The sequence below is a fragment of the Polypterus senegalus genome, chromosome 17 (genome assembly GCF_016835505.1).
Source record: "Polypterus senegalus isolate Bchr_013 chromosome 17, ASM1683550v1, whole genome shotgun sequence".
Classification (NCBI taxonomy): domain Eukaryota; kingdom Metazoa; phylum Chordata; class Cladistia; order Polypteriformes; family Polypteridae; genus Polypterus; species Polypterus senegalus.
The window spans coordinates 89584086-89600318 of record NC_053170.1 but is presented as its reverse complement, the minus strand read 5'-3'; the positions used below and the strand labels follow the sequence as shown (position 1 = coordinate 89600318).

Here is a 16233-nt window from a genome sequence, read left to right as displayed (position 1 = left end):
GCAGTTCAGTATTTATTGGGTAAAAAGGAGAGATTGTGTTCCAGTTGGTTCTTTGCAGTTTGGTGCAGTGATCAAGTAAGGCTATCATTAGTTTAGGATTTTAAAATTCAGCAGTTTGAGACTATGTACTGTATGTGTCAATCAAAGCCAGAGTTGATATCTAAAGAAACCCAATCTGACAATTTTCCAGCTCCAGGTATTGCATGATTCATCAAACTTCATCCATCCATTATACAACCTGCTATATCCTAACACAGGGTCGGGGCCAATCCCAGCCAACACAGGTCGCAAGGCAGGAACAAATCCCAGGCAGGGCACCAGCTCACCGCAGACCAAAATTCATGTCCTTTTGCTTATGCGTGAACAACTGAGTCAAGTGTGGAAAAACATCACAACAACCTAACGTAAGACATTATTGTGTTATTCGAAGTGAACCAATAATACAAGACATAGGCAATGACACATATGAGGGTGCACCTAACTTCAGGTTTTTCCACAGTGAAGACCAGCACTTATCTTTGTGTTGGATAGGCAACTGTTAAAAAAATCTTCTAGGCAAAAAATTCTTTTAGACAAGAAACTGTAATGCAACTTTAAAGAAAAGTGAAAATATTAAGTAGTTTATTAGTCTTGACCCTAGTTACCTTATCCTCCATTTGTTCAGACATAAGAAGAAAGTGAAGTACTCAAGAGGGAACACAGGGAGACTATAGGATAAAGGGTAAACACCACACAAATATTGACCAAGCTGGGCAAACTTTGACTTCTCAACGACTTCTATTAAATCTGAAATGACATTTACTAAATTTCTGTGGATAGTTAAACAAGTAATATTTCAGTTTTTGTATGGGGAAAAAAAGCTAATTACATCAGTGCAACACAGAAAAAAGAAAACAGCAAGAAAGAGAAGTAACATTAACAGTCAAAATAGGAGACATAATTGAAGGCACAAGGAACATATTTTATTACAAGGTAAATTCAGTTTATCAATATAAAACAACTTGAAAGATTTATTGTTGTGAACAACACATATCTGTTATTATTTATCACTTCAGAAGAATGCCTCAGTGAAACTTTTATCAGAAACAAATGCGTTCCCAGTAGGGCAAAGGCGATGTGACCACTTTAAGAACTGTCATTTCATCTAGTGATTGCTAGTCTTGAGCTTTAAGGATTGATCAGGAGTATGGGAGCAGGTGAAGCTGTGCAGAGGACAAAGTAAAGTTGTACAGGACATTTGAATTTTGACCAGATTGAGTTATTACATGAGAAAGAAGACAGCTTACAGAGCACTTTGAAATGTCAGAGGGAGATAGGGAGGAGACGGCAAAGAAGGAAGATCGTTTGAGCAGATCAGAAAAGATAAGTTAAGGACTGTGTGCCAGAGTTCTAGAGTATCATATGCAAAAGTGAATATGTAACAATAAAAAAACAAACACAACTTCATTTATTACACATAGCATTACTTCTCATTAACTAGGTGTTAGTATGCTGTCAGTGTAAATGATACATTCTTTGTAATTCATATGTGGCTCTTTTGGTAGTGGTGTAGACTGCATTTGGCCTTGACCTTCTAGATGGTTTGCCATTCATCTTCCTATAGTCTGTAGCCTACAGGCATCTGCTACCTCAGTCATGTTCACTTGACTGTAAACCAGTTTATAGATCTTTGTTGATTGGTATTTAGCTATCAGACAACTGACACAAGCGATGCAATGCGTTATTATGAAAAAATATGATCCCAAAGAAAACTGACAAAGCTTATTTGAAATAATGTGATTTGGGAATAAAAATGGTTAATGTAGGAAAAAGTGCACATTGTAATGTTGAACATACTAAGAACCTAAACTTTTTATTTTTCTTCAAATTCTGCCAATTTAGGAAGGAGGAGACATCTCGTAGTCCTGCTCGACGTGGACCTGGGAGGCCCAGAAAACGGAAGTCTACATCTGGAAGTATTAGCACCCCCACAGCAGCAGGAGATATGCCCTTAAAAGTCAAGTAAGTGCAGGATTCAAAAAAGGTACACATACAAACAGGCATGTGTCGAGTTAATCTTAATTAGGTTGCATCTGTTTCTTTTTTTTCCTGACCCTTATGAACCCAATAGGCCTGTTCTAATAGATAATTGACCAACTCAATACAGTGACATGTCCCTTTATTAATGTAAAATCCAGCTTACCACTGTTTTGTTTTTTTTTTTTTGGAGGGCAGCAATATTTGAACAATGAATCAGGACACCCAAAATCAATAAAACAAGACCTAGTTTTAGCAATTAAAATGATAATTTAAACAACGAACGGAGTATAAACATGACATTTGTGATGAATACTACAACACTGAACAGCCCACAGGTGTCACCAACACTACCTGGGTAGACCAGCTGGGGGCAACAAACTGATGCCTGCACTCTGCAAATTTTGAAATGATCCAGAATTCTGTTTAATTAGATAATGTTCATCTGAGCAGTAACTGGACAAATATTTCCCCAATGAACACTTTGTGTTGGGATAATAAAATGGAGTGATACTGAATATTATTTCAAAGCCAAACATATTGCAACTTGAACTTATTTTGGTTTCAGACTAAAAGATAAAAGAGAGCCAGATACCTTGCGTCAGAAAACTAGTTGTAAAATGATCAAATAAGACCAATTTGCAGACACACATTCCCTCTGTCAGACATAATTAGATTAATTTGCTAGTGCCTTTTGAGTTCTTCTTCCACAAACTGGTCTTCATGTGATTCCTTAACTGACCAACCTGGTAACCAACTATACTAGACTGTTTTTATCTCAGACATAATGTTTTAATATACAGTATTTTCTGCTTGGTTAGAAAAGGGATTAATTTCCATTATATCCCTCTGACAAGGCTTGGTTTAGAAAGTTTAATTCAGCTGCACAGTTGGTCTATGTTCAGTCTCTGGCAGTGTCGATTCACATACTTTGTTTGCAATGCTGTCTGCAGATGCAGTTTCTGAGATGGTAACCTTCAAAGGAGTAAGAGGATGAGGAAGATAATTACTGAAGTTGATTTGGCTTGGTATCGAGGAACATTGAATGTGCTTGTTGTGAAAGTAAACTGGATAAAATGCTTCAGGCTGAAAGATTCTGTTTCAAAGTGATGAAGCAAGTTGCTTTGTATCTAAAATCAATGCAGACATTCCTTTGCTGAAGCCTGTTAGCCTTCTACAAAGTTTGCACCATAAGGCTGAACTGTAAAGAATGCAACAAATAGAGGTGCTGAGTGTTTCATACTGATTTCTTAAAACTGCAGAGCACTGACGCTGCTCTCTGCAGCCCTTTTCCAACAGTGATTCCTTGTGGAAGAGTGCAGAAATAAGCCTTTAGCTTTTAAGAGGGTAACTGTCTAAAGAGTGCCAAGGAAATAGCAGACCCCGCTAATCACAATTTTGTTTAATTAGTCATTGTGAGATTAGCTGGGCATCTGTGCACTGATCCGACAAGAGGGGAGTGTCCCTGTCACATCATGTCTGTCACAGCTTGCTGACAGCTCCATGCTGCTGGGACTAACTTGCACAAGCTTAGGATACGGAGGCCTGGACCCACCAGGACATTCCTGCTTTTTTTTTCAAAATTTATGAAATAGTTTTCATCCTAAAAGTGTTCTGTGGGAGATTGGGAAGGTGGTCTGCTACAGGACACAAAGTATTCAGAGGGGATTAGTTATATTTTGAAAAACAGTACAGTACTTACTAGGATCCTTTCTGGAAGACATTTGATTTTAGTTTAGCTTGGTTTTTGTTGCTGAAATTGTCATTTTTAAAGGAAACAAACTGCTAAGAAGCATAAGAGCAGACACTGACCAGAAACGGCCACAACTAAAACACTGTGCACCTGTCTGTATGAAGGGAACTAAGTCACTGATGGCCACATTTCGTCCCTTGTATGATTGGCAGGTCAATGGAGACGGGCCTAGGGTTGCTCTGTGATGAGCTAAAGGAAGGAATTAGTGTAAAGAGGAAGAAAAGGGCCATTTCTGATCAAGGATTAGAGTGCTTCAGTGGCCCAAAGGTGAGTGACATTACTCCTGCCACCAACCTCGTTATTTTCTTCCCATTCATTTTCTAGCTCCTAACTTGGCTGTTTGGGTTCTGATCATATTTTTTTAGGTGAAGGCTCGCTGCAAGCAGAGTGGAACACAGAGGGCACTGAATTCCAAATTGGCCAGGAAGGTTTCGCAGCTCAAGCAGAAGGCTAAAGTAAATCGCTGTGGCAAAGGAGAAGGTCCCTTTCGGCAAAAAGCAATTCAGCCCCCTAGCACCTTACCTACAAAGGTATCTCAGGGTCAGGGTATTTCCCGAGGGGAACAGAGGCCAGCAGTGGAAATGGAGATTCAGCCAGGTAGCAGGAGCAGAGCTGAAACAGGTAGGTGACTTAGAAATGAAAAGGGTAGTCATTGTTAAACAAAAACATTACATGTATTTACAGTATTTAAGGGACTGCTCTGTCCTTGGCTTTTTGTGAATCATAGTGGTATAGCTCTTTTCATATTTCTGCAGTTGCAGTAGAGTCGTATTTCATGATCTGCTCTAGATTACTCAGCTTAGTGCTGGGTAGTGAGTCACCCATAGTTTCTGTGGCCCAACACCTTAACTACTAAGGCATAATGGATATGTTTAATAATGAAATAATATATTTTACTAAATCGCACATGGTAATTCAGAAGCTTGTTATTAAAGTGAAAGGTGTAAATATGGCTGCTGTCTTTTAACTGAATATTGAACACAGCAGTCAGCCGTAGTTATGGTAAGGGCATTTGTGTCAAACAAAAAGAAAGTCTCAAATTCCTTAAAGGAAAACTCCCTGCTGTTTGTGATACATTTTAGTTAAAACCATTTTAATCGTGTAGTACTTGTTTCTTACCAAAAGCTGTATGACACCTAGCAACAAATAATAAAAACAGTACAAATCTTTAAAAAAGCCTATTGTTTACTAAGCATCCATCCATTCATTATCCAACCCGCTATATCCTAACTACAAGGTCATGGGGGTTTGCTGGAGCCAATCCCAGCCAACACAGGGTGCAAGGCAGGAAACAAACCCCGGGCAGGGTGCCAGCCCACCGCAGGGAGCACACGCACGCACACACACACACACACACCCCCACTAGGGACAATTTAGAATCGCCAATGCACCTAACCTGCATGTCTTTGGACTGTGGGAGGAAACTGGAGTACCCGGAGGAAACCCACACAGACACGGGGAGAACATGCAAACTCCACGCAGGGAGGACCCAGGAAGCGAACCCGGGTCTCCTAACTGCGCTACCACTGCGCCACCAGTTTACTAAGCAGCAATATCTAATTCATCATTGTGTTTTCTCCAATTAAAAGTGTAAGCTGCTGCATTTTAAACAAGCACAACATCCAAACTCAAGTGTCGCCTGTTTTAATTTAAAGGACAAAATAAATGTCTGTATTCCTTAAAGTTGCTTTTCTTGTCATTTGTCTAGTTGCACAGGATGACTACTCAGGTTTTATTTCTTCAGTTTATTACTCCATTTCCGTTATCATAAAGGCTAATACAGTATACCAGTCACCACTCGTTCGCTGATAAATTACCGTAAAGCATAGAAAAGCATGGGCTGAAAAATTTATTTTTTGTGATCAGTCTCTTTACCAATCACCGATCAAGTCTTTTTAGTGAAAATCATCCAGCTTCAATTGGCAGCCGATTGCTTGGTGCATCCCAATTTTGTATGGTTACGCACCCAACAGCTACTGACATCTGAAGTAACCTATCAAACTTGATTTCAAGCTGGTTAACTGGCAAGAGGCAAAGAGTATGGATCAAAGAAGAGTGGTCATGTAATGTAGAGTGGTGCTACACACAGGAAAAAGGAATGTTAATTTGAATTAAAAAGATGGATGAAAGTGACCTACAAGTAGCAAAGTCTAAAAAGGATTAAAGGTTTATTCAGGGAACTCTGCCAACATTGAGACAATGTATAGAATGAAACACACAGGCAAATACAAATGTAAGGATATATTGTAAACACTGTCGATTATAAGCACTTCATAATTAAAATAAAAATAAAAAGATGTGGTAGTCGAGAACAAACGATCCAGTCATTTAGTTGAAGCCAAAAACTTCACAACTTTTCAAGAATGTCTAGACAAGACATCTTGAATGAACATAACTAAACAAAAAAACCTAATAGGCTGAACCCTAACTTCTTTTTTGTTGAACTTTTTGGACTGGATTGTCACTTATCCTTTGTCAGACTTCTTGTTTTCTTAACAAACATGGAAATGTGTGTTTCTCCTTTGCTGACTGTTTTTGGTAGATTGCTTGAGAGCTGTAGGCAATTTTTTTTCCTCTTCTTTCAAATTACCACTTTTTTAATTCTGTATTGTTCTAGCACTAAGCACAGACAGTGCAGGTTCTGATAATGTATCAGGAAGAATGATGTTTGGAAAAAAGTTGAACGAGAGGAAATTTAGTCCATCCTTGAGAGGATCCTCCACTGGGCGAATAACTCAGAAAGCCTCCATCAAGAGCCTAAGCCTTCCAGCAGTAAGTGGAAAATCTAAACAAGAATCAGTCACTGGGAAGGAGACCTCACAGTCAGAGAGCACCTCTTCAGATCAAGGTGGGTTGGTCACTAGGCATGATGATCAAAAGTGTTTTATAAAGATGGGGGGTTAGAATTAAAGATTGCACTCACTAGGGTGTCAAATTAAATGTTTTTACAGCAGTGTATGTGAGTTAGAGTTAGATTGCAAAAAGATAAGGAGAGCAGACAATGCTGCTTCGCTGACTATAAGACTGTGGCTTGGGTACATGGTATCACGTATTGCATTTGCACAGTACCTGTACTTGTCATTTTTATTTTAAGCACTTCATCTTACTGAATTAAAGTCTTGCTGCCCCTCCTAAACCTGACAAGTGACCAGTAAAGCTGATTGGCCTCTTAGTGGTTCAGACCTTTTTTTGTCAACTGGTTTGGCATGCTCTATAAAGCATTATTGCTACTAAAAATATTTTTATATGTGCCTAGACTCTTAATTAATTATTCATAAATCAGTGGGCATGTTTATGATTTACTTTTTTGAAAATGTTACCATAGCAGGGTTCAACTCCTCTCACAGCTGCACACTTAATCTCACTGGTACAACCTGTTTCATGCAGATCTCTAGTTTTTTTTTTTTTATTATTATTATTATTAAAATGTTACAAATCAGCAAACATTCAACAGAAAGGAAGCTAAGTGATACATCTATTATTGCTGCAACAAGGCACTCCTCGCTTTTGTTTGCACAGTGATATGCTACTACCTTTAACATTTTATATTTAATCAGACTGTGCTAATCAGGTTGGACCATGTGGTTCATTTTCCTGTCAAAGGATTCAAGTTGGTCAGTTTAATGTGTCGATTTTGTACATATGCAGACCTTATTAGTGAAAGCTGACCAGCCCATGCTCGCTGAACCAAGCTGCAACATTTTGAAATTACCATTGCTTTTCTTGCCAGGGTATTTTCAAGTAACATTTTGTAGCACCTATAATCTATTATATGCTTGCCATTCATGTACTGGCTTTCTTAATCAAGCAGAAGTATCCAGCTCCACTTGAGTCTAGGAGTCTCTGCACCAGCTGGCCAAATGGATCATTCTATGGGCAGAGACAGCTGTTCGGCAGCATTCACCTAAGCCAAATTCTTTTTGGGAATTTCTCCCTCTCTCTCTCTCTGCCTCCCTCATGTTTTCTCATCATGTTGACAATCTGTTAATAGCCCTCACATTTTCTGTCATTTACATATTTCTAATATTTGCACCAGGGAGACTGTCAGTTTTAGCCATGTAAGTGAGAAGCATTTCAACAGCAGGTTGACATATGACATGGCTGACGAAAGGCAGCGAATGAAAGGCACATAGACAGAAAGCTTAGCCCGTGTTGAAAATTCAAAAGTAAATAAATCCTTGTCTCACAACAAAGGAGTAAACCAAAGCCGTTTGTATTACTTGTATTCCTGCATTTTTACATCTTGGCAGTGTGTTTGTCATGTATTTGTAATTGAATGGAAAGAGGCGTTGAGGTGCACATTTCATTTCCAATTGAAAACTGGCACTAGTGAGCACAATATGTATATAAAGTAGCAGTGCCAATGACATAGATCAGTGCTCTACAATTTAAAAAAAAAAAAAAAAAAAGCATGGTTTCTGGGCATGAGTGGTATTCAAACAGCTTGCTGAAATCACATGTTCATGGGCACAGTGCTACATCTCCCCATTTTTCAGAGGGGTTCTGATGCCACGGCTGCTAACCAGCTGTCATTTCAGTAAAGTTAAAAAATGTCTCAGACTATAGCAAAAGGCATGCAACAAAGAGTTACAGATTTAATTTGAGAAATTAATGTATATGTATTTATTTATTTATTTTTGATGGCAGAAGGAGAGGATGAAGGCAGTTGTAACAGTGACCAAGGAGATGACATTGGTGGCCTAACTTCCAGATCCCTGGCCCTCAGCTCAGCCCTACTTGACCCCTCTCCTTCATCTGTTGTGAAACTTGAGGCCAACCAGAAAGCGAAGAAAAAGAAGGAGAGACAAGGGCTTTTAGGTATGACACTTTCTTACCCAACTTGCATCAGGGAATAAAAATTATTTGTATAAAAATATCAGAGGGCAATGCTTCTCAGGGTGAAGGTCACTACACTGGACACCACAGTATGCATATTTTGTTATTTCTTCTACCAGGGTAGATATAGGGTCATTAACTTCTCAGTTTTGTTTTTAGGAACATTGGATGGAGAAGGTGAAGTCAAAGTTAGAAAGCGCACACCTGCAAGGATGGAGGCGGTAAAGAGGAGGAATGATAATAAAGTACGGGAAACAGAAAAACGTACAAAATCATTCAGGACACAACAAAAGTGGTCAGAAACAAACTCCAGGGGCTGTCATCGGGCTAGTAGCAGGTTGCACTGCACTAGCACTGCAAGTGAGAGGCTGAAAAGGGCAACAAGGAAGAGCAAAGGATCCAGCAAGGTTAACATGCTTTTGGAATCCATACTATTCAAAACAGAAGTGCTTAAAGATTCTGTCTGCATTCCCACCCCTTTGCAATGATTCTTTACATCAGCTTAGCACTGATAGAAAGGGAGGTAAAGTTAGTTTGAGACTGCATACCACCTGTACCCAAGACACATGTTGCACTCATTAGAAAGGAAAAGTGCAGGCTTGTTTAATACTTGTTATACTTGTTCAATGTACAGTTTATACCTCAATTAACAAATCTGAGAACAAAGCTCACTTATAATGAAATCCACATAAAATGCGATATGGCACATGCACTGACACTAGAGTGCTATGGAAGTCATACTGCAACTTCCTTATGTAGAACAGTCGTTTGTCATTGATAATTGTGTGTGATGTTGAGCATGAAGTTATTATATCATACATGAATGATAATTTCAGAAGAACTGTAGTAATTTTACTATTTCTTATAAAGTAATAAATACAATTTGCCCAGTATGTCACAAATCCTTTAGAAACTAAGATATAGATTTTAAAAGAAAGTAGAAGCTAGAGAAAAGAAATGACACATAGCAGTCTCCTTGGGGTTAGCACCTATTCATGAAAAGATCTGTTGCATGAGCTTGGAAGACAGTCATGGATTTATAGCACTCACCAGTAAGCACTTTAGAGATGCTTTTCCACTATTGAAGCACAGTGTCTAGGTGCATGACCACTGGCAAGTGTTCTGGCTGTTCAAGGTTTAGGGAGGTTTGTTCTAGTATAACCATACAGCATATGTCAAGTTTGTACAGATCACCTTTAGGAGACATTGGTTAATAGACAAAGAAACACTGGGTTAGTACACATCTGCTTTTTTTTTTTTTTGAATTGGACAAATGGATACTCGTGACAGTTTAAATGCAGATGCATGCCTAGTAGAAATCAGAGCTGGTTAGGAGAGAGTTTCTGGTGCTAGAACACATTGAGGAAATCATGTACACTTTCATGTAATATTCATATAATGACAGTGATCATTTCAGTAGAGCAGAATTATGTCAGTTTCCTTTCCTAATGAAATAAACTGCTTTTTGTTAATAGCTAAAGAAAAGCAATGAACCCGAAGGATGTGTTTCCCCTCAGCTACTGGATTTTAGTGGCAGCCAGGTCAAGAAGGTCAACAAAGTCAGGAACAAACAGGTAACAATTTAATATTCAGAGTATTGAATTCATTAACTTTACAGATCAATTTACATATACTGGTACTTTGTCAGAGGGGCCAATTGAACTCAAAAAAAGAGGAATCATAGGACACACGTCTCATTTTGTGGTGGTACTTTATACACTAAATTTGCCTGTAAATATTTGTGATAGTGTTCTCTATGAAAAGCACAATATAAAATAAAAACTGACTGGACTTAAGATAAGGCTGACTCAGCCTTTTCCCCCAAATATGGTTCTAGTAATTCTGATCTTTGTTTTTGTAGCCAAAGGGCCGAGCAGTGAGTAGATTGTTGGAAAGCTTTGCAGCAGATGAAGATTTTAAGATTAATGAAGATAGCAGCTTCTCTGAAGAAGATGAGCATCTTTCTCTGAGCTCAGTCCACCATCCAAAGAACACAACAGGTATGAGTGGAGCTTTCCAGGCAAGTCATATAACTTAACTCAAGTAAAGGAATTGTTGTTCTATTTTGCTGACTGAATGAATGGTGCAACCTGTAGTCAGAGTGAGGAAACTGACAGTCTTCACGGTATTCTAATAATTTAAGATTGTTTAAAGGCATTTTGTATTTGGCTGTGATAGAGCTTAATTTCAGCCTTCAGAAAAAAACTTTTAGATTATCACTTCTTATGCCTTAATCAACCAATTTGCTGTTGGCTTTTGCAGTGATACCAAGCTGTACACTCACAAAGGAAGCCCTGGTGGATGGCCTAAAAGTTCTCATCCCCAAAGAAGATGACTTACTATATACAGCAGTAGTGCGTACACTGCAGCTCCCTGATATGTAAGTACTTGCTCCACAGTGCACACTTTAAATATCTGGTACACAGGTCACATTTTTTGATGGATTTATTTTACATTTGGTCTTTTACCAAATGTGTTTTAGGAATAAGCATAAAGAATCACTTAGATATAAAGGCCACATTTTCCTTTCTGGCAGACCACATCTTCCAATGTATTCCCACTTTCATGCAATACCTAACATAAGCTACTGTCGTCCTTGTGGTTTGGGAGAAAATCTTCAGATTTGCTAATGGGTCAACTTCACCTTTATATTGTACCTGGGAAGAATAAATCATTCATTTACACTGTGGTTGTAACCACAAGTTTATAGATTAGATTCCCAAGAAAATCTCTGTGCAAGTTCATATTATAATTTTAGTTGTTAATTTTGGTCACAGGTTTGGCATGTACCATTGTCCACATTTAACTGTATCATAAGGCAGTTTTGAGGGCCTCATAAAGAAAGAAGGAATACAGTTTCTTTCTACATAGGAAGTCTTCTGTTGTCACAGATGTTTGCACAGATGTTGGCTTATTTGAACCTATTACACAAACCTCTTACAAGGTACATTTAAAACTCTCAACGGCATACCTTGGTCAGGAACAGTGACAGCTCTGTACTGTCAGAAAAAGGCTAAAAAAATGTGTAACAACAATGATCTTCTCTGCAGAGCTTCCTATGTTAGAGCCCAGGTTAGGTTAAGGCTCGGTTTATACTTATGTGACTCGACGCATGCACCTGTGAATTCTATTGCTACGCAAGCAGTGTACTGTTTATGCTTACGTACGTATTTTATGTAAATCTGGGGCAGTCTACCAGGTGGCAGAGATATCATCATGGTGAGAAAATAACATTTGGCTGTGCAGTTTTGTGAATTGCTGGAAACATCCATTAAATTTACAGGAAATGCTACAAAGGATGGATGTTTCAAGGATTACATCCATCATCTCCAGGGGCGCACCCACTCCAGCTCGCATCAGGCACAAGACAGAAACAATCTCTGGATGGGGCATTAGCTAATCACAAGGTGAATATAAGTACACATATACAGTATAGCATCATTTTAGCATCAGCAAATCCCCAAACCTGCATGTCCTTGGGAGGAAACTGGAGCACACTGTGGAAACTCACAAGGAAAACATACAAACTCCAGGCAGAGAACACCAGGGACGTGACTCCCTACTGCGAGGCAGCAGCGCTACCACTACACTAACACGCCGCCCCCACACGTGTAATTAACAACAGTAGTAATTATTTAAATGAAGTTAATGATTTCTGTAAAATGGAACATTCATGTTGTAACACATTTTATAATGAAAGTGATATCAGCTATAAAATTTAAGAATTCTAAATGTGCAGAGTTGGAATATCATAAATTTAATGTGTTCTGTGTGGTAATCACTGCCTGCTGTGTATTAAATTTTACACTTTAATCGTGAAATAGGCCTTTTTTCCCCCCCACTGTGTCCCTATTTTTTTTTCTCTGTGGCTCAAATACATACAAAAAGTAGGCACAGAAGACGGTATGTGGGACCTTTAAAATGTATCGCGTCATTAAGATGGGAAATATCTGACAAATAGATGAAGAAAAGCACCACAATACATTTGTATGTCAGCATTTAAGTTTGATTATTTACTTCACCGCATCAAACCATTCATTACAGCATGCACATTGATCCTGTAGGATCTGCAAAGCGACTTGCTGTCACACGTTGATAGTAAACAGAGACTCTGACGTCACGTCCCAACTCTAACACACTGCGCCCCCTGATTTTTGCTGGTACTGCAACTCGCACACTTCTCGCGTTAATTTTTCAGGATATGCTCAGAGGATGTGTCAAATGAATGCTGAGCATGAAGCATAAACCAGCCCTTAGGAGAGAAAAGACTGTCTATTCCTGATGACGTAAATTACAACCTTAATACTATGTTGCTATTTTTCCAATGGTACTTTAACATCGTCCTTCTCAGATACCTAGAACAGTAAAACTGATAAACATTTACTTTAACAAAGTGCTTTATACTTTATTGTACTACAGTACTTTTCTCAAAAATCTTTTGACACCAGTAAGAAATGGAAACTGTTATACAGCATGAGGATAAATATAATATATGCTATTTTTTATTTTTTTCTCAATAGCTACAACATTGTTATTGAAGGGGAAAGAGGTAATCGTCCCAGAATCTACTCATTGGAACAACTACTGCAGGAGGCGGTAAGTTGCAATGTGCATCGTAAAATGTCTACACTCAGGCTTCAAATAAGCAGGTCTTCCCCAACCCCTAGCTAGCTGGGTGGTGGGCTGATAGTGTGCTACCCTTGGGAACATCTGTAGAACATATTATGATTAAACATCTGTTTGTAGTTTTTCCACCTTACTTTGGATAGTTAAGCAGGGAGTGAACAGTTGGATATAAAAGTAATCTGGACTAGTACTTGTTTCAGTGGAAATGTAAGAGGGTAAGCAGTTGGTCCAGTACAACCATTATTTCTACATGCAAGGCCAAACAGTGGGCTAGTACAAGTATAAGACACATTGTACATTTCTTTTTGTTAGTTTATTTATGCCAATTTCTTATAAAATATGCCTAATAGTGAGAAGCACATTATTCTGATATGCATTATTATATATATGAACTATATAAGAACAGTTAAATTAATGTGCTTTAATATCTAGAAAGGATGATTTTATCAAAAAGAGTATGACTTTTCACTTGTGTTTGGTAATAAAGCTTTTTGTTTGTTGTGGTTTTAAAGTTTTTTTCTATGCTGTTAATGCCTTATGTCGGCTAAGCTGACATTTTTAACAACATGCTTTCAAGTTATTTTACACCTATTTTAATACGAGAGCAATGCATTGGCCTGGCATTAGTTACACAGCATCCTCTTAAATTCAGCCTTCTTTTTTGTTAATACTGGAGTATTTGAAGACCAGCATTCCTAGTAGGAAAGCAATTGCCATGGGATGGTGCAGAGAATGAAATGCAAATTGTCAATGAATAAAGAACCAAATAAATAAAGGGGTTACCAAATACTTAACACTGCTACATGCCTAAATACATTGGAAACATAATAATCGATACCTTAATGGAAACGTATAGATATATATCTCAGGGTAAACAAATTTAATGGAGCTATTACTCAATAAGTACAGCAGGCTGGTCCAACCATCAAACCTTCTGTCTCATACAGCAATTATGTTATAATCTACAGCAGCTAATGTTGATAAAGGAAGTAGACACAATTCTGGAAATTGCCATTGTTTTCCCTTTGATACCTCTGGTGTTCATTTGATTTGTTAGCACAATTTTGAGGCAACTGCTCACCTGGAAGGTTTGTTGTGGACACCATCTACCAACTTATCCAAATTAAGTGACTATCTCCCACATGTGGAAGCATTCAAAATGAAAACGTACACAAAACAATTATGACTAGGCAGAGGAAAACTGAAAAGCACGTCTAACGTATCAAGTCTTGTTTATTATACTATTAACTCATGTTTCTGATTCTTCTTCTTCTTATTCTGTTTTATAAGCTGCACACAGAACTAGTGTTTCTGTACCAAACCCATATTGTAGGTTACTGTACACATTATCTGGTCATGTTAATACTGACATCCAATAAGTGAACCCTTCTATGTTATAGTTATCAGTTCTTTGTCAATATACAATGAGTTTGATGTGTCTTTGGAAACTACTGTAGAAATCTCTTCCCCGATATTCTGTCCATCTATTTACCTGTATTGCAAGACTTCAAAACAAATATTTAATTTCACTATGTTTATTAATTTTTACAGGAATATTTTACATTTTATTCTGTGCCTCAGTCTTTTGCCCAAATATGATTTTATTTCCTTTTTTTGATTCACAGGTACTTGACATTCGTCCAGAGTCTGAACTGATGCTGACAGCAGGGACAAGGGTATGTGCTTACTGGAGTGAAAGGTCACGCTGCTTGTACCCTGGCTATGTTCGTAAAGGTGAGAAACCATAATGCAATAAACGGAAAATTGCTGCAGCATTCTTAGCCAAAACAAATGGAGTAATAAGTAGAGTAATGGGAACTAAGCCTTAGCAATGTGTCAAAGCACATATTGTATAAACTGGGATGAACCCAGCCTCAGGCTCCTTGTTAGGTGAATGCAAGATAAAATTACAAGTGATATATTCACATCCTAGTCCACCTTCTGTTTACCCATCTCCCACCACTATCCAGTTTTTTGTGATGTGCCTTTTGAGGCTGTGATTTTAGCAAAATGTCTCATTTTTTATCCTTAAGATGTCAGTTTGTGATCACCCTTAGATACTACACTTAGCTGTTGGCGCTACACCATCTATCTAAATACCCTGCTATAGAATGATATTCTCTTGGAGAGGGACACTAAACACCAGTTCTGGAAATTTCCTCTTAAATATTAATAGTGACTTGTTACTGTACATTCCTTGAAATGCTCCTGCCTTTGTCAACAGTTCTTTCCCTAATGTGGTAGTGTTATAGTTGATGACTGCATTAGCTTTTGAGATCTTTCTGATAAACTACATGGATTGTCTTCAGTGGTTTTACCTTTAAAATATATTGTTTGCAAATAGCTGGAATTGGGCTGGGAGCTGAGTTGTATAGCATCTGTGTGTATGGGTGTGTAAGGGGAAAAGAATAATAATGTTTTGCTTGTAAATTTTTCCCATGTCCTGCAGGAGGTCCTGGTGATGAGGAGAAGGGGGTTGGTGTCATGGTAGAATTTGATGATGGAGATAGTGGGCGGATATCTTTATCCAACATTCGTTTGCTTCCTCCAGACTACCAGATTCAATGTGAGTTTTTTTCTTTGTCAGTTTAAGTGATTGATTTTCCACTGTTAGGAAGAAGGTGAAATTTAAAATACCTAATAATAAATGTAGGTGACTCTTTGAGGTTTTGGTGCAAGTGGGTGATTTTTCTTATAGTTACTAAAAACATACTGACTGTCTCCACAGGCACAGAGCCATCTCCTGCCCTGCTTATTGCAAATGGAACACGGCGATGCCGAAAGCCCACTACAGAAAAACCTATGCATAATGATGCTTGCCAGGCAATGGTCTCAGAGAGTCAGGAAAGCACAGACACGCAAAAGACCCAAGAGCTAAAATGTGTCAACAAAGCCAAGACAGGTATATTATCATGGTAAACCTATCACATATGTTGTTTTGAATAAGACTATACATGCAAATTAATGACAATTTACAGCTATCAGCACTACAATATTAGGTA

General features: G+C 38.2%; 1 protein-coding gene across 2 annotated transcripts in view; it reads left to right on the top strand.

Annotated features, from left to right (window-relative positions):
- Positions 1-16233, top strand: part of LOC120517687 (BAH and coiled-coil domain-containing protein 1-like) — an 89912-nt gene that overhangs the window by 67228 nt on the left and 6451 nt on the right. For both annotated transcript variants that reach the window (XM_039740132.1, XM_039740131.1), the window contains exons 12-24: positions 1882-2001; positions 3922-4036; positions 4135-4390; positions 6387-6617; positions 8417-8587; positions 8765-9012; positions 10081-10179; positions 10467-10605; positions 10868-10985; positions 13126-13201; positions 14857-14965; positions 15681-15797; positions 15960-16133. In XM_039740132.1, the coding sequence (XP_039596066.1) occupies positions 1882-2001; positions 3922-4036; positions 4135-4390; positions 6387-6617; positions 8417-8587; positions 8765-9012; positions 10081-10179; positions 10467-10605; positions 10868-10985; positions 13126-13201; positions 14857-14965; positions 15681-15797; positions 15960-16133 (1973 nt within the window). The remainder of the gene's footprint in view (positions 1-1881; positions 2002-3921; positions 4037-4134; positions 4391-6386; positions 6618-8416; positions 8588-8764; positions 9013-10080; positions 10180-10466; positions 10606-10867; positions 10986-13125; positions 13202-14856; positions 14966-15680; positions 15798-15959; positions 16134-16233) is intronic.